Here is a 19,764-nt window from a genome sequence, read left to right on the forward strand (position 1 = left end):
TAGTAGTGCTCTCTCTCTCTCTCTCTCTCTCTCTCTCTGTCCCTCTCTCCCTCTTGCTCCACCCTCTCTCCATACACACAGATCCACAGAATTGTGTTCCATATATGTAATATGTATTCTGTATATAGAAGTCAAGGAGTTAAAAATCTTCTAAATGTTTTGATTACAAACCTTGCTAAAAACGTCCCCAGATACCTTTTAGAATTAATACGGCATTTTCAGATGAACTTGAAAGTTAATACCCTTATTTTATGTAAGCTATATACTATGACTTCTTTGTTATCTTCTGTGGATTCTTTTTTCCAAATTATTTAGTTTTAAATTCCCAGACTGAAGTAACTTTTGCTAATTGAATAAATATTTTATTTGTAGACATTACAGGCAGAACTTTAAATTATCAACACTGAGAATTTTAGTTTCATTGAGATATTTTTTGCCTTACTGATGTTTGATTTGGCTTTATTTACTTCAGTTTATTTCTGGTGTTGTTTGAAATAGATAAGAGTGTTTCATAACATTCATTTCCTTTTTTGCCCCTGGATTCAGATTGTAGACTCTACTCCTCTTCCAGTTCACACACCAACCTTAAGGAAAAAGGGATGCCCTGGTTCAACTGGCTTTCCACCTAAGGTACTCAATCTAGTTATAAGCACAGTGTGTTCTGGGGGGAAAAAAATGAGAATGGATTTTTTTCTGCTTTTGTATTTGCTTTGATTTCTGCTGTTGGTTTCCTCAAAATAATCAGCACTGAGAAAGGTAGAGAGAGTGTACAAAGTTTGTTTTGTTTTGCTTCCATCTTCTTAAATTCAACTTTTTGAAGTCTGTTACAGTAGTAGTAGTGCTTATAGGATGTATTGTAAGGAGGGCATTAAGTTGAGGCCACTTTTGGAAAAACCCAAGATTAAAATTAATAAACCCACTGAGAAAGAGAAAGACTTGAAGCCATAAAAACTCCTAAAATTAAACATAGGCAGTAAGCTTCTTGACATCAGTATTGGAATTAATTTTTTGATTTGACATTAAAAGCAAAGAAAAAAATAAACAAGTGAGATTACATCATACTAAAAAGCTTCACAAAAAAGAAAACCAACAATAAAATGAAGAGACAATCAGCAGAATGGGAGAGAACAAGTACATGAAAAGGTGCTCAACATCAACTAATCATCAGGGAAATGCAAATCAAAACCACAGTGAGCTGTCACCTCACACCTGTTAGAATAGCTATCATCCAAAAGACAAGAGACAACAAAAGTTGGCAAGGACTTGGAGAAAAGAGAACCCTTGTGCACTGGGGATGGAAATGTAAATTAGCCACTATGGAAAACGATACAGAAATTCCTCAAAAAATTAAAAATAGAGCTACTGTATAATCCAGCACTTATACTTCTGGGTACTCTTTCAAAGGAAATCACTCTTTTGAAGAGGTATCTGCACCCCCATGTTCACTGCAGAATCACTTAAAATAGTGATGGCATGGGAACAACCTTAGTGTCTGTCAGCAGATGAATGGATAAAGAAGAACGTGGCACATGTCCACAGTTGAATACTGTATGACTATAAAAATGGAAGGAAGTCCTCCATTTTGATAATAGATGAGCTTCAAGGGCATTATGCTAAATGAAATAAGTCAAAGACAAGTGCTGTATGATCTCACTTAAATGGAATCTAAAAAATCCAAACTCAAAGAAACAGAGATCATATTGATGGTTGTCAGAGGCAGGGGTCAGGGGCTAGGGAAATGGATGAAGGTGATCAAAAGGTACAAACATCTGCTTAAGAGGTAAATAAGTTCTGGGGATGAATGTAAAACATGGTGACTATACTAAACAATATTGTATTATGTATTTGAAACTTGCTTAGAGAGGAGATCTTAAACATTCTCATCACAAGAAAATTTCTTACTATGTGAGGTGATGGATGTTATCTTATTTTGGTAATCATTTTGCAGTGTATACATGTATTGAGTCATGTTGCATACCTTCAATACAATGTCATATGTCAATTATATCTCAATAAAACTAGAAGAAAAAAATACAGAAAATACTCTTGGAGAAAGATACAAAGCCAAGAAGCCACTATGAAAGATTTGGGAAACAGGATGAACAGGTATCCTAGAGGATTTTACTGTGGTCTGTAAAAGCAAGGACACTCTACTCTACAAAAATTGTAGAAATAGAAAATGTAAATTGAGAACAATCCAGAATTGATCTAAATACAGACACAGCATGGGTGAGTGTAAGGATCGGGTGAAGTGAACATGCTTAAGTATTTGTCTTATGGGGGGAGAAATTGCAGAGACAATATGGCATGGTAGTTACCATGGTGAATTCTCAGCCATTAGCAATTCTCCTAATTGCTACCTCAGCTCCATCATGTACTGGCTGTGTGACTTGAGTAAGTTACTTACCTTTTTCTCCTTCCATTTCCTCATCAAAAAATGAAGATAATAATAGTACCTGTCTCATTGGATTCTTCTGAATTTTAAACATACTATCTGCAAAAAATTTAGAACAGTGCCTGACATAACAGTATCATATAAATGTTAAATAAGTATTGAGAACTTGATAAGGAAGGTAAGCACAAATATGGATCTTAACAAGTTGAAGGGAAGACTAGCAAATAAAGGTATAACTTTTATATCCTCAGAAGGAAATACTGTCCAATGAATGGAGGCAAGAAAGGAAAAAGAGAAGAAAGGAAAGCATGGTGACTTGATACTCTAAACTATAATAGACTGTCTCAAATCTTAGTGGCTTCAAAAGAAACCTTTTATTATGCTTATGATTTTGTGGGTATGAACTCTCAAATGGAGAGTTCTCACTAAGAGTCACCCATATAGGTATAGCCAGGGATCATCTGAGGCCCCAGTTGTCAGAAGGTTTAACTGGACATGGACTGGATGTGCAAGATGGCTCACTCCCATGACAGGCAGTTGATGCAGGCTGTTGACAGCTATGCAGGGTCGCTGTAGCATGCCAGTCTCAGTCCTATTACATGGCAGCTGGTTTCCTCTATTCTGAGCATACCAAGAGAACTAGGTAAAAGCTGCATGGCTTAGAACAAAGGTTTACAGAAAGGTAGAAAATACAGAGAAGTAGAAGTCACAGATATATACCATAAAATGAAGATCAAGGTGCAAAACATCAAAAGACATCAGAGAGGAAGTTGTATACTAGTAAAGGGAGTAATATATAAAAGAAGACAGAGTGATCATGAATACGTGTGGACCTAACAGTAAAGCCTGAGGCTGTATAAAGCAAGAACTAAGGAGCAGGGAGAGAAGCAGGTAATCTTAATATACACCTATCAGACAAACAGGATAGCATGGGAAAATGCAAAGCAGAGGATAAAGGGTTACCATCTGCATACACCAAGAGCTTTTATAAATACAGGAATAAACTGTACAATAGTTAACTGGCCAAAAGCCAGAAATAAGCAGATGAAAAATAAAAATGACTGATAAATTGAAGAGATGCTCAAGCTTATAGAAGTTGAGGAAAAGCAAATGAAAGTAATAATAAACTTATCCCTTTACATTTGTGACATACATACCCCCATTATCAGTAGGATACTATGGCACATTATAGGTAGAAATGTGAATAAGCAATCTAAAAACACTGATTAAAAATACATGTCAGTGCATCTTCAGAATCCAGTGATTAGAGGATTCTTGATTGCAGTGGCAGCATAGATTTTGAATCTCACTGAATCTCCCCGTAAAAACACACAGACCAACTGGGTAGGACAGCAAACCTAAATAACAACATACACACACAAATAAGACCTAAACAATATTACAAGAGATTTTCCCACAAAGTGAAAGGAAGAAAACACCATTTACAAGACTTAGACGGTGTTAAAAATTGTGGTAGAGAAAGTGGTGGTTAAGTGGAGGGTTTGTGGTGATCCTAAGGCCCAGAAAATCACCAAATCACAATCCTCTTCTGCTGGCCAGTCCTGAGAACAGCAGTAGAGACTGGAATAGATTTATGCATGCTCTGTTCTCAGATATCTGAGTGTAAGGGGGATGGGGCTAAGAGCACCTGACAGTGCTGGTGTTAAAGATGCTCAAGGCTAGAAAATCAGAGCACCCTTCCAGAGGCAAGCCCTACTCAAAGGAGAAGCAGCTGGCAGTAGACAAAGAATTGAGTGAGACAGGAAAGAAAGGAAAAATTCCAGATATTAAGAAGAGGGGAGGAAGATCTCAGAAAGTCTGAGGTCATTTTCTGTCATTTTATGAAAAGAATAGAAAAAGGAGTCTAGAGCCATGGAGCTAGAAAAGCAGTCCTTGATCACTCCACTCTCAGAAAAGCACAGGAAAACTCATTTCACTTAAAAATGAGAAAGTGAGATGATTACAGTCAAATCTCATACAAGGAAAGAGAATAAAGAACAGTGTTTCCTAACAAAAAATGAAAGTGTGCCAGAAAGATATATATACATGACCAAGAAAAACTACAATCAATATTTTAAAAGAAAGCAAGAAAATGATGGAAGTTGTAAAATAATAAAAATTAGAAATAGGAACCTCAGAAATGAGTATGTTGGAGAAAAGATGTGAAAAGAGGTGAGAGAAATCAGAAAAAAGTTAGAATTAAAATGAAATATACTTTCAGAAATATAGATTAACCTATAAGAAATCAAAAGTAAATAAGCTCAACAGATGACCTATAAGAAACAGAAAATATAAGGAGGAAAGTTTTTTTTAATCAAGAAATGAGGAAAGAAGTAAGAAGGAATTGAGAAAAGTGATGGATAGAAAAAAAGGCAGAGGAAGACCAGAGTATGCTTCTTCACTCACTGAGTAATAATTCCAAGGTCATAATACCTTAAACATTAAATGTAAATTCCAACCCAAAACTGTTCTATAACAATACTGGGAAAATGAAGGGAGTAGATGATACAGCAATGCTTAATCCTTCCCCACCATAATAGGAAGTCAATAGATAATATCTTAAATCAAGAAATAGCAGTAGAGGCTCTTTTTTGGGCAGAAATATGAAAATAAGGAAGTGAATAAGTAAAACAATTCAAAGAAACTGCTGCTAGGAAGGACAACTTGGGGCACAGGGGTACTTCTGCTTTTCTTATAACATTATGATGCTACTTTATTTTTTAAACTATATATATTAATTTGATTTTAAAAATTAAAAACATGCATAGAAAATGAAGGAGAATTTCTTTGTAACTGGGCAATGATGACAAGGTGAAAATATTGCTAGACTTTAATGCATCAAAATTATGTCTGTACCATGAAAGCATTGTTAATAGGTGGTTACTAGGTGATGACAGTCTAGTAGAGAATATTGGCAAGGTTTAACACCAATTAAGGGATTAATTTCTAGAATACATAAGAAACTCCTATAACTCCATATGAAGAAGACTTGAAATCCAGTTGAAAAATTGGCAAATGAAATGATATGAATAAATGATTCACAGAAAAGGAAATCCTAGTGGACAACAATATGTGAAGAAATGTCCAACCTCATTAATAACTGGGGAAATGAAAATATAAAATAATCATTTTTTAATTATTATCACTTCATACCTACAGATTGCCAAAAATTAGGTAAGATAACACTAAGGCTGTGAAGAAACGGGCATCTTCACACTCAGCTAGTGGAAGTCTAAAGAGGTACAGCTCTGAGAGCAACCTGGCAGTAAGAGCTGACACACTACACGTCCCGGCAATCTCGGCCTTTATCCAGGTCCACCAGGCAACGGGCTGAAGACGCTTGCTGCTGCTCGTGATGGCAGGGAGCCAGGAATAGGGAAATGGCTGTTAAAGCATGGCTGATGGGTAACAGAACCACATTTATATAATTTAGAAACACCTCAGACTCTGATTTATAAGGACATAGACATATCCAAGGACCTGTGTAAATCATGATGGGTTGGGGAAAAACCTAGGGGTGGATCACCAAGGTTGAATGGAAAAATATAATAAGACAAAATAAAGCTAGAGCAGGGCCTCCACTAGGCTCTGGTGATAATATTTCAGAGACTACTTACTAACTCAACTTTGTGCACCTAATGTCCCTCCCCCCAAATAAAATAAGATTTACTTCATGTTTTTTAGAAGATGAAGAAGTGAATCTACAGTTATCTCAAAATAAAGTGTTTGTATGAGAAAGACTCCTTGTCACTCATCAGTGGTAAAATTTTAATTACCTACAACCAGTTTTTAAGCCTTCACCAGGAGTCCTAATTGGTTCTACTTTGTTCCCCGTGTTCTATTAAAAATGTTTTATCTTTCACTGAGTAGCTTGAAGTTTGAAACAAACAAAAATGGGTAGAAGAGAACCCTTCTTTCTATCCTCCTCTTTAAATTTCAAGGGTATAATTAGTTCTTACTCCAAAGTATCATGTAATCTAAAACTCTAATTTGGGGCTGTACTTTAGATGTATGCCTCTTTTACTAGACATTTTTTTCTTTCCTTTTGTTGCTGCTCCTCCAATTCCCTAGTATTACAAATCAAATACTGACCAGGAGGCAGGAAAAGGGATCTTAAGAAGATCAGTCCTAACCTAGAGCTTAGGACTAAATTCATGTATCAGTTAATTTGGAGAGAAAAAGTATGTTCCAGAAAGCTAAAGTCTACATTGGATTGCCACCATTAGATCAGACAAGACTTAGAGAGCTTTAACTCCTCCTGGGTTTTCAATAAGAAATTTCAGGCTGCCATCTGTCTCTAGAATAATATGTGTGTATTTTTGCCTGCTCAAGTGTCTTCCTGCTGCCATGGGAGGAAACAGATTTGTTCTTGGTCCCAGGAAATCAAATACATAATTTACAGTAGGGATAAGAATTTTAAGTTACTCTTTGTTCTTCCTGAGAAGGTATAAAAGCATAGTAAATGTCTATTATTTGTAAAGGTATAAATATGCAAAATTTCACTTAACTCTTTGCTAAAGAATAACTTAAGAATATATAAAATTCTTAATGTCAAAATTTATAAGCAAAAAAAAGTTAGTTTCTAACTTTTCAAAGCATTTAAGAGAAGTTTATTATTATTTAACTTATTTTTAGCATAACCCAGCTCCATATTGCCTAATAAATATATTTAGTGAGGATAAATTATAGAAAGATGTGATAAGAAATGAATTCTATTTAGAAAAAATTCCAGTAGCTGGTATGGGATACAGAGATTCACATTATGAAACTCTTTTAAATAATTAATATGTATGTTTTTTTCAATTTGTTTTGCAGCGCAAGACTCATCAGTTTTTTGTTAAATCTTTTATGACACCCACCAAATGTCATCAGTGTACTTCTTTGATGGTGGGTTTGATAAGACAGGGATGTTCCTGTGAAGGTAAGAACAAAATGGTAAGAAAATGTGACTTTAGAGTCCTAACATTTGCTATCTAAATTGTAATAAAAAAATTTTATTCTCTTTAAAAGGCATATAAGTATTTGTTTTACTTTGTCGTTTGCTTTCTTTTGAATAATTGGAATAGAGACAGTAAACTGAGCACCTTGCTGCCATTTGTTGAATGTTGGTAAAACTAGGCAGGTTTCAGGGGAGCTATATTTAAATGTGTTTCATTCATCTTTGTTTCATTATTCAGTTGAATCTGTGGCCCCAAAAAACCATTAACCTATATACAGAAGACATGAAAGTTATCCTTGAGTCTGTCATTTAATTTTAACTTGTTGAATTTATTAGAGAAATTATTCTTGGAAAGCAGGTAGTGCAGTATCTTTCAGAAATACTAAATATCTGTCACTATGCTTCAAAAGATATTTTATTCCTAGTATTGATAGCAGAGATTTTCCCTACCATTCACTGATTGATTGATTCATCCATCTCATGTTCATGGCACATCTGCTCTGTGCTCCTAGGCAGTAGGAATGCAGTGTGGCTGGGTTAAGGGACAAGGAGCCTACCCTCGTGGAGCTCACACTTTGAGAGATGGGAGGTCAGGATCATCTGAACAGAAAACAAACTATATCTGTTTGAGCACCACTTTATTTCTCCTAAAACATCTGAAATGAAAATGATTTAAATTATAACTGGATATATTGTTTGTGAATATTTTAGAAATACACTTTTTTATCAAATGGGACTTTTCCCTATAACAATGCCTTATATATAATTTACTGGTATATTGTATGAAAAAGAAGAAAACAATTGCCAATTCAAATTCTAACATTAGTTTCCATTTCTTAGTTCTTAGGGTTGGAAGGAACTCTGAAGGAGAGGTGGTCAGTGTCCATCCCTTTGTAGAATACACTTGCAGTTAGCCTGTTTTTGAATACTTTGAGTAAGGGGAAGTGAATAGCATTTTAAGGCAATGCCTTCTATGTGTAGTTAGTTCTCACAACCAAAGTGGACACTCCAGATTACATTATCTTAACTAGTCCCTTAGATGGTTGAGTTTAGAATCAAGGAAAATGGTAAGGGTTGAAAAGTAGAGATTTGAAGCGTGTGAATGTATGAAGTGATAATATAAATGCCATTATCCAGGAAACACATGTAGATTGAAACAGAACAAGTGTAAGGATAGAGCCTTGGGAATGGTTAGGGGAGGTGAAGGTAAAAACTAGCAAAGGCATCTGGGAAAGGAATGGCTTGTATCATTGAGCAGAAGGTGTGACTGAAGCCACCAGGGGAGAGGTTTGTCATTGTTAAGCCTTGTCTCATTTGGGAACTTAGCCAGTACTCATAAATGTCATTTCATTCTAAATGGCAGGATCCTAAACAACTACTCATGCATCAGGAATCATTTGCAATTCCTTGGTAGGGACTTCTGAGAGCTTCCCAGACTGTTGTCCATTCCAGAGTCATACCATGAAATTGCACCTATCTTTTCTTCAAACCCTTTGACTCCTACTCTGTAAAGCTGTGGGGACATATTAGACAATGGCCAGGCTTTCATAAATGTTATGATAATGTGGTTACAACTTCTAAAGATTGCTGTCATTTTTAGTTCTTTCTGGTAGATTGATATCAGACACAGTATAGGATAATTATTTTTATTGCTTCTATTAACCTTTGTAGATGATATTTTTGCCTATTAATAAAACAAATATATAACTTACTAGACACTCCACTTATAAGTGAGATGTCCTATAGAAGTTTGGATATTTTTGACTGTCTGTACTAGTCTACCTTGCCTCAGTTAGCTTCGTAAAATCCATCAGTGTGTGTATAACCCATTTCCCCTTGTGTATGTATTTTCAAAATTACATCCTTTCAGTTCCTTTCTTATTCTTCCCCAGATATTCTCCAGGCTCCACCCTTGGAATAGAATTGTTTGAATAGATATTCTCAGTCTGTAACTCCTCCCAATAAGCTGATTTGTCTTAAATATTTTAACCTTTAATTCTCACTTAACCAAGTCTCAGTGAAACTTTTGTTTTTATTTATCGTTTGTCTTAGAATCTCCAGTTCATTTTGTGAGTATCAACTAGAGGTATCAGGGCAGTATTCTTACTAGTAAGGTATGCAGGCTCTGAGCCAGGCTGCCTGGGTTTGAATCCTAGCAATGCCACTTTGGAGTCCTGTGACCCAGAGTGAGTCATATATGAATGGGGGTGATTGCACTTCTGTTAGATTGTCACATAAAAATTTAAAAACATTTAATAAAGGTTACTATTATTATTTTAGTAGTTTAGGCATATTTATATTAATAATTCCTAAAATCTACCTTAATTTATACCTTTTTAATCATTTAACAATTCCATTTCCAAAAAGAGGGATTGGTAGTTTGCCAGATTGGTAGTTAGTGACTCTTGCCAGAGAAATTTCAGGGCAGATACCAAGTTGCAGTGAGAAGTGTTAGAACTCCAGATACTACTCTTTTAGGAATTCCAAGTTCAAATCAACCATTTCATTCACAAGCTCAGATTTTTTTGTGTGTGTGTTTGCTTCTCTTGATCACTAATGTTAACACAGAATAATAATATTACAATAATAAAAGTATTTACCACTGCTCATTGAAATTCTTATTGGTAAGCAAATGAATTTGCTCTTCAAGTGACAACACGGCTGTTTAAAATGAAATCAGAGATAAGCATTCTTCTGACATAGTGCCTTGCACATGAGTGCTCAGTGAATTTTCTTGACTGAATTTTAATCGAACATTGTTTTTTTTTCCCCTTCAAAAGTGTGTGGATTCTCATGTCATATAACTTGTGTAAACAAAGCTCCAACTGCTTGTCCAGTTCCTCCTGAACAGACGAAAGGGCCCCTGGGTATAGATCCACAGAAGGGAATAGGAACAGCGTATGAAGGTCATGTCAGGGTAAGTGTGCTTAGGCTGGGTTTAGGCCAATCTTTTCAGGTTTGGAAGTCCTGTCGCCTTACTTAGTCCTTGACAGAACGTTAGGTGAATAAAATTCTTCTAATAATTTTACTTCATCCAGAGTGAGGATTTGAAAACAAAAACCTAGCCTTTACTTGGAAATAAATTCCAAAATGTCTCACAACTTTCTGTACTCTCCTCATCTTGTAATAATCTCCATAAAGGAGTCTTTGACTTGTTCTTGCTGGAGAAGTGGCATATGCTTAGGAAGTAAGAGATATTATCAAGGCATAGTCCTACTTGTAATCTTGGATAATATTTTAAATGAAAGCTGCTTTCATCTTACTACCAAATTTTAACTTTTATGCTACTTAGAAAAAATCCATGAATGTTATTTTAATGAATTATTAGTGAAAGTTAAAACAGTGCTGTTTAAAAATTTTTTGGAATAAAGTCATTCAGTGTTTGAAAAACTCATTCTCACCTTTTCTCACATGTATTAGTGATACATGTGTCCCATCTACTCCTGTACCATCCAAAGTGGCAGGCTTACAACTCGTGTATTGCACGCGAAGTTAAAGGGGTTCTGGTTGACATTTTAGTTTGAGCTGCTTTTGTTTGTTCGCCTAAGATCCCTAAGCCAGCTGGAGTGAAGAGAGGATGGCAGCGGGCCCTCGCTGTGGTCTGTGACTTCAAGCTCTTTCTGTATGACACTGCTGAAGGAAAAGCTTCACAGCCCAGTGTTGCAGTCACTCAGGTGATTGACATGAGGTGAGCTTCCAAAGGTGAAGTTCATATATGTATCTGTGCATGTAGGATTTAAAAAGTGTCTGATTTTTCACCTAATTATATTGTCATGTTTGATTGAGATCTAACTTCATGTTAATTTTATAATCTGATTGCTATAGTAAGAAAACTAAAAATAGGAAGCAAGGTGTATGTGTGGAGGGACAGGTCGGTGTGAGCTAGGGCTGGAGGTCAGGGAAAAGAAGTGAGTGTTTGAATCCTAAGACAGGTTTACAGATTGCTGGGCTAACGAAGGCCTCATTTGTGGGGTTTATATCATCATCATAACCTAGAAGCTCAGCAAAATTCCAATGTGAGGAAACAAAATAAAAGTCTCAAGGTCAGACAAGCTTTTGGAATACATACTGAATTGGTAAACATTTAAATATAGCCCTCTCTTGAATGTTTCTGGTCTAGTTTTCCAGTCTCTCCCCTGCCCCTGCCAGTGTTCGCCTTTACCTCTTCTCCTAACACCAGGCATGCAACTTGAGGGTCATATTTACTCCCATGGCTTAGCTGTTGCCTCTGCATTGATGACCCCCTAACACGAATCTGCAGCCTAGGTCTTTCTCTAGTGCTCAAAACTAGGTTTTCCAGCTATGGCATTTCATACCAGCATCTCACATTATCTTCCCCATGAATATGGAATATGAAGGGACTAATGCAAGAAATTTTGGCGAGGACCCTCTGACAGAGGCCTGCAAAGGGACTAAAGATAGGAAGACAGGAAGAAGAACCAAAGATACAACTAAGATGTCAGGTCTTCAAGACCAAGAGAATGATGTTACCAATAACCAATTAAAGAAAGCAAGAGGGATCCATTATTGGGAAGGAAATCTGCTCTAGGTGTTGAAGGAACAGGAAAATGTTAGATGAGCTGTTGAGGGCACTTGAGGTGTATTACAGGAGACCAGAGGTTCCAGTCTGCTGGAGACTGGGGAGACCTACCAGGGTTCAGGTCCTAATTCTGCAGGTATATTTAACTGGTCTGTGACTTTAACTGTAAGCCAGTACTACAATGGGGGAAAAATCAAAACTCTTAAATTCAATTTGGATATTTTGTGCAATTAAATTTTGAGGAGTGCTTCATATGTATTGTTTGGATACACACACAAAGCCACATACAGCTGACTTTTAATGATTTACTATTTGTTTAGGGATGAAGAATTTTCTGTGAGTTCAGTCTTGGCTTCTGATGTTATTCATGCAAGTCGAAAAGATGTACCCTGTATATTTAGAGTAAGTATGTATGCTCTAGTTTGGTCACTGAATTATTTGATATTAATGAGTTTATATTTTGCCTGTCCATATAGATCATAAACTACTAGAAATAAGACCAAATATTATAATTTATGTGTTCCATATTGTCCAGTACTTGAATGTGTAGAAGTTGGTACTAAGTAAATATTTCATTAGTGAAAGCATGTATATATGACTAAAATAGGTTTCCTCTTGGATAATATTTTTGAGTCACAATTCAGTTTTCAAATAAATCCTAGCACATGAAAAAATGAATTAAATGTGGTTTTAAAGTTTTTGAAAAATAGTAGGTTATTTTAAAATCTCATTTAAAGAATTAATGTTTCAGTTCTATTGCTTTATACTAACTGCTCCAAAACTTGGTGGCTTAAACCAGCAGTGTGTTGTCTGTCACCGTCATGTGGGTCAGCTGTACAGTTCTTGTGTGTCAGCTCATGTGGCTTCATTCAGCTCATCTGGGGCTGAAATGTACACAGCAACTTCATCCCACATCTGGGGCCTGACTACTGGCTGTTCGTGGGGCCACCTCAGTTCTGTGAACTCTGTCCACGTGGCCTCTAACCATTCAATGGTCTGGGCAAGCCTCTGGCTGGCTTCCAAGAAAGCAAAAGAAGTTGCCAGGCCTTTTAAAGACTAGGCCCAAAACAGGCATCATAACCCTTCTGTATTCTCTCACTCAAGTCATGGGGTCAGCCTGAATTTAAGGGGAGAGGAAATAGACTGCACAGCTTAATAAGAATGGAATTCCATGGGAAGAATTATTGGTAGCCTCTTTGGAAGCTGTCTACCAGTGTGCAATCTTGAGTTGGAGAATTAAAACAATAGAGGTTAAAAAAGACTACTGCCCTAAGTAAGTGTGCTTATGTGCTTAGTACTCATCTGTGAGCCTCCTACCTAAGGAAGGGCAGACAAAGCTGGGCTTGGTGCCTTGGTTCCCAGACCAGCAACTATTTACTCTCTTCCAGCCACCAAGGAGCCTCAGCAGGCCCACTTATCTACGGCTGATTCACATAGTGGGCTTTTATCTTCACTGATACTGAAATTACTTTTAGTAAGGAATCCATGTATATATGAGTTAAATCTATTGTAATTATAAATGCTGTTTGTATATGATAAAGCTTCATTTAAATACTATCTCAAGTGATTGATCTTCTCTAAGATAATGTGAGTTGTTATTATAAAGTAACAGAATATAATTATTTCTGAGCATTTCTGGCTTTTTAAAACAGGTTGAGAATCAGCATGGTGTACTGCTTACAAGCTTGGACATGGGATCCCAGGCTAGTTGTGCACCCTTGGAGAAATTAATGTCTCTGCCTCCCAGTTCTTTCTTATATAAACTCAGGGTGAATGGCAATGCTTCTGTGATGAGGATGTTGAGAGGCTTAAGTGAATTAATACTTTAAAATGCTTTGCTCTGTGCCTAGTGCTCAGGAATCATTCAGTACATGTCAGTTGCTGTTGTTACAATAATATATGTAATACATTTTGTAGTGGTAGTATTCTTGCACTTTATAGCAAAGAAAATAAAAATGATGTTAACATTTAGAATGGTATCTGCTCCCTTTGCTTTGTCATGGATTCCAGTGCTGAAACCAGTTACTCTTCCTGTTAGGAATAACGAAACCCTGTTAAAGGTATCATTGATAAGTGCTTCCTTGTTGGCTAAGCAAACTAGCTTAAGAGTCAAACTGGCTTAAAGGGTAACTGTGTTCTAATATCATGAATACTGATTAAATTGTTCCAGGTCACAGCTTCCCAGCTCTCAGCATCTAGTAGCAAATGTTCGATCCTGATGCTGGCAGATACTGAGAACGAGAAGAGTAAGTGGGTAGGAGTGCTGAGTGAATTGCACAAGATTCTGAAGAAAAACAAATTCAGGGACCGCACAGTCTATGTTCCCAAAGAGGCTTATGACAGCACTCTACCCCTCATTAAAACAACACAGGCAGCTGCAATCATAGGTATGAATTTATCATGCTCTCATAATTGTTTACTAATCCACTTTGTGAGCAGGGACTGGCTTTTGTCTAGAAATCTCCAGTGTCCAGTACAGTGTGTGTCATATCACAGATGCTCAGTAAATGTCTATTAAATGAATGAGACTGTAGTAGAGCTTTGTTTTCAGTGAACAAGTATGCTTTCTAAATACATTCTCTTCTGAAAAAGCTTAATAAAGGTTAATCTATTTTCTGCTTGTGTGACTTAGAACATGTTGATCCATTTCTTAAATCTTAAATTTCCTATGTAAAATATAGATCTAATTGTCTTAATTAAAGTCATTGAAAGATTCAAATAAGATGGAATACATATCACAGAGTGACCTGCATATAAAATGCCCTGAAAATATGGCAATTTCTGTGTCTCGAGGTTTAAATTTTCCTCATATTATTATCCAACTCTTTTGTCACTTTCCAATAAATAAAAGTTTAAAGAATAAGGGTCAAATGCGTTTTACAACTTTCCCTCCCAAAACAAGAAATGGAATAGGACCCAGCGTGCTAACAAGGTGGGGTTTTTTTCCACATTTTATTGAATAAGCATGTACTTCTTTTTATAAGTATTGATGTAGATGAATTTCTAATGGTTGTTCTTTTAAGGTAATAGTTATCACTATAATCTGAAAGGAAATTTATTAGTATAAATTGTTAGTGCTATTTTTAAATTATTTTATTTATTTCAGTTTTTTGCCCCAAATTTCTTCGTTTTCTGTTTTATTCTATTAGTTTTACATGGTTTTTACCTATTAAAAATGTTTAATGTTTATGTCTTATATAGATCATGAAAGAATAGCTTTGGGAAATGAAGAAGGGTTATTTGTTGTGCATGTCACCAAAGATGGTAAGAGGAAATTTAATTACAGTGGAGTAACTTTAAACCATATGTTGTTAGAAAATTCTACTCTCTAGATTGTAAGTTGTAAAGAGAACAAGATTTGCCCTTATTTACTCTGTAACAGTTCTGTTGAACAAAGATTGCATTTCTAAAGATGGTGCATGAAAGAAAATGATTTTTCATTGTTCTATTAGTATTAAAAGTGGTAACAGTTATTAAAATGTGTTTGTTGTTGGGGGAGAGGGAACTTCCAGAGTTCCAAATTTTTTTCTAGGGAGAAATTAAATACTGGCTGAAATAAAAAGCAGTCAGTTTAATTTAGTGTTCTTGAATATTGTGTTCTGTCTTTATAGTAAGTTAGATCATGCGGGAAACAAGGCATTTAAACTACATTTATTTGTTATCCACAGAAATACCTTCAGTGAAGTATGACTTACTTAGTTTTTTAAATAGGTACCCCATGGTGAAGTTCCCTAGAATTTGGTGCCAATAAAAAGGTTTTCCTTGAAGATTTGGCTTCTTTATCACACAGGGACTCTGCCTTGGTTGTCAGAAATCTCAGTGCTGAACTTAATGCCTTACTACACATGAGTTAAATTATCTGTTTTCCTCTTTCTCCGTATGATTTCTGATCTGTGTATCTGTGTATCTTAAGTTGATTTAACATCCTTTTGAGTGTTACTGGGATATGATTAATAAAACATTTTGCATTTGATTTATTATTATTTCTTTGCATAGAAATTATCAGAGTTGGTGACAACAAGAAAATTCATCAGATTGAACTCATTCCAAACGATCAGCTTGTTGCTGTGATCTCTGGACGAAATCGTCATGTACGACTTTTTGCTATGTCAGCTTTGGACGGACGAGAGACTGACTTTTATAAGCTGGCAGAAACTAAAGGGTGTCAAACCATAACTTCTGGAAAAGTGTGCCATGGAGCTCTTACATGCCTGTGTGTGGCTATGAAAAGGCAGGTCCTCTGTTATGAACTATTTCAGAGCAAGACCCGTCACAGAAAATTTAAGGAAATTCAAGTCCCTTATAATGTCCAATGGATGGCAATCTTCAGCGAACAGCTCTGTGTGGGATTCCAGTCAGGATTTCTAAGATACCCCTTGAATGGAGAAGGAAGTCCATACAGCATGCTCCATTCAAATGATCACACCCTATCATTTATTGCACATCAGCCAGTGGATGCCATCTGTGCAGTTGAAATCTCCAGTAAAGAATATCTGCTGTGTTTTAACAGCATTGGGATATACACGGACTGCCAGGGCCGAAGATCTAGACAGCAGGAACTGATGTGGCCAGCAAATCCTTCCTCTTGTTGTAAGATTACATCACCCTTGGCTGTCTTTTCTTTCCCTTTCCTTCTACTTCATCTCCTAGATATATTCATTGTTAACAGCAGGTTATTTTTTTAAGTCATCCATATGATTTTTCCTAAGAATTATATTGTTTATGTAAAGTAACCATATATAATTAGACCTAAACTAACAGGATCAACATTAATATGTATGTAATTAAAGCTAATCTTCCTATGGAATATTTTAGGTGGGTTATTAACCCTAAATAGTTATCTTCATGTTCCCCAAAACCGTAGTGCTTATAAGCATTAATAACTCATAGGACTTATTCTGGAGAAGTATTTACTAAGTGAATCGTAACAGTATAATGTAGCATCTATTAGAAGTGGTGTTCAGTTTTACATTTTTATATAAATTGGTAGGTATTTTAAATTGCTTATTGCACTCTTTCAAGAAATGAGACATTAATATATTACCAAATACTTATATGTGCTATCTCACTGCAAGATAAAGCAATGAACAGAATAGGACAATCTCACTCTCATAGATTATAGAGTGAAATAGAAAAGACTCAGTAGAATGTAGGTGCTGTGAAGGCAGAAGTACTGGGTTCTGTAAAGCTCATGGGAGGAGTATCTAATCCAAAGGTTTTGTTTTAGTGCAAGATACCGAAGCATCTTTAAACGCCGAAGGGAATAGCCACCAGGGACTAGGGAAAGGTTGACTCTATAGTCAATATAGGAAAGAGAGTAAAATCCCCAAGGAAGCCAAAGGGGATAGGGTTCAGAACACCAGGGGAAAGGGTTTAGGCAGGAGAAGTGGACCCTCTCCCCCTGGAACAAGACAAGGGACATGATGGGTATGAGGACAGTGGAGGTTAAAGCTTCAGTGGGAGAAGGTTTAGGAGGGCCTTGCACGCCATTACAGAAAAATCAGAAAATCAACAAGAAAAATACTTCTTATCCTACCCATCCAACTTAACTATTCTTAATGCTTTTTTCCTAATAAATATATTCTTTTCTCAGCATCATATGTAGAATGAATGCTGTTTTGTAGCCTTGTCAGGTAACAATTCAAAGTATTACTTCTAATGAGGAATAAGAATTGGAATATCCAGCTTCTATGTATAGCTCTGCCAGTAATTTTTAACTTGTGACCTAGTGTAAGCAAATGGTTTAATTTCGCTTTGCTTGTGTTACTATTTATTGGTGTTTATTCTTTCAGTAAATGGAAATTAGGCATTCCCCCTCTTCATGTAACTGTGCTGGGTGTTCTGTTATGTTCATAATGTGACTAGAAATCTTCTCTAAAGGTTTCTCTGCTTTATAAGTTTCACTGTCAAAGCTTAACTAGTTTAGGAATCAAATATTTTGAAATGTAATGAAATTCCTTTACAGAACTAGTATTGGGCAAGGGAATTTTACACCCTTGGTGTCCACAGAATCCTTATGTATTCTAGTGGCTATATAGTCTGCACGGTAGTATGTCAGCTTTTCATCTACAATTTATGTTCTATTGACTTCAGAATGTTTTCATATGGCCACTATATGGTAACAAGAAGATTTTGTTGGGATTCCATCTACAGTTATTTAGCATAGATCTTTCAAAATGTTTGCATTTAACAGGTAAAAGTAACCAGCTGGCTATTCCTTCCTTCCTCCTCCCAGGTTACAATGCACCGTATCTCTCGGTGTATAGTGAAAACGCAGTTGATATCTTCGATGTGAACTCCATGGAATGGATTCAGACTCTCCCACTCAAAAAGGTAATTTAACATTAAAATATAGGCTAATTAAGCAAACTAGTAGAGTGAAACACTAATATGACTGTTCAGCTGTTTTTCACTCATTCAGCTTTCTCTGGCATAGGTAATTGATAATTTGGGACATAGCTAGGATTTTTTAAAAAGAAACAAAAATTAAGCTGGTTAAATTTATACGTAGCTCAACTCCATACTATTTTTATTATTTTGTTTCTGTATATGAAGTATGGATTACTATCATAATGAATAATTAGAATATATCCTACAACCTAAAATATCACTGTCATCTTCCACTTAGTTTAAGGAGCTCTGAAGGAGTATATTATCATTCTTAATTATAACTGTGTTTCAGATAATGGTAAACAATTTGTAATCCTGTGAGAACAGATTTCACAGACTAGAAAAGTGATTAAACTTAGAACCAAAACTGTGTTCAAGCATCTTATGATGGAAAATAAAGATTTCATATATTCCTAATAAAATAGTATTTTCCTTTGATATTTCTCTAAGATAACGTAAAGAGAACTTTTACAAGTATAGAAAAACTGTTGTGCAAAAGTGAAGGGTAATCGTTTCAGATGGATACACATAGCACATATCAGTTGGTGGGCAATTTAGAGAAATAGGTAAAAGATGACCAGGCTCATACTGACAGTGTGCCCAGTTCTAAATCATGTCTGCAGTGGAAACAGCTCTGGTGAATATCACACATTATACAAGGCAGGTGAAATACGGCCTCTGGTTTGTAGATTCAGGCTCATTACGATTAGTTCTCCATTTTATTTTCATCGTGTAAATTTTGCAATATATGTGAAAGACTGTATGACCTTTATGAAGCATAATAATAATCTGGTCACTCGTGAGCCCACCTCCTAACTGAAGAGCCGGGACATTGCCGGCACCACTGCACCTACTCGTGCACTCTTCCACCCTCCCCCGAGAAGCCGCTGTCCTGCATGTTGGTTTATCATATCTGGCTTTTCTTAGAATACAGGTTTTCTGCGTATTAAATATTCCCAAATGACACATTGTTTAGTTTTGCTTGCCTTTGAGCTTTTTAAAAATACTTTGTTGTGTGTCTCCTGCCTCGTTTTCTTCCTTCACACAGATTCTAAGATTCGTCCATGTTGTTATGTGTACTATATAATTTATTACTTTTCACTGCTATAAAATACTCTTTAAGTGAATGGATCACAATTCACCCATCTCTGATTAGCAGGGTTTAAACTACTTTCCCAGCTCTTTTGTTTTGTGAGCATTATGCGTTTGTCTTCTGGTGCACGTGTATGGGAATTTAAGCCACAGCCTAGGAGCAGAATTGACACAGGATGCAGGTGTTCAACTTTACAAGATATTTTTCCAAAGTAATTGTGTCAGTGGACACACCAACCAGCAGTAAATGATACTCTTACTGACCCAGTCCCCTCTAACACTTGCCATCTTGAAAATTCATAGTTTTAAAACTACTATAAATGGTTATGAAATGGGTCTTACTGAAGCATTAATTTGCATGTCCCCAGTTAACTATGTTGTTGAGAATGTTTGTATGTTTATTCATCA

General features: G+C 36.1%; 1 protein-coding gene across 14 annotated transcripts in view; it reads left to right on the top strand.

Annotated features, from left to right (window-relative positions):
• The window catches only part of CDC42BPA (CDC42 binding protein kinase alpha), a 288,893-nt gene that overhangs the window by 246,277 nt on the left and 22,852 nt on the right, over positions 1-19,764 (top strand). For all 14 annotated transcript variants that reach the window (XM_073216736.1, XM_073216729.1, XM_037013633.2 and 11 more), the window contains 9 exons: positions 547-630; positions 7,211-7,316; positions 10,115-10,251; positions 10,883-11,022; positions 12,195-12,276; positions 14,045-14,261; positions 15,076-15,138; positions 15,871-16,464; positions 18,110-18,207. In XM_073216736.1, coding sequence (XP_073072837.1) covers positions 547-630; positions 7,211-7,316; positions 10,115-10,251; positions 10,883-11,022; positions 12,195-12,276; positions 14,045-14,261; positions 15,076-15,138; positions 15,871-16,464; positions 18,110-18,207 — 1,521 coding nt within the window. The remainder of the gene's footprint in view (positions 1-546; positions 631-7,210; positions 7,317-10,114; positions 10,252-10,882; positions 11,023-12,194; positions 12,277-14,044; positions 14,262-15,075; positions 15,139-15,870; positions 16,465-18,109; positions 18,208-19,764) is intronic.

This window comes from Manis javanica, chromosome 11, assembly GCF_040802235.1.
Source record: "Manis javanica isolate MJ-LG chromosome 11, MJ_LKY, whole genome shotgun sequence".
NCBI lineage: Eukaryota > Metazoa > Chordata > Mammalia > Pholidota > Manidae > Manis > Manis javanica.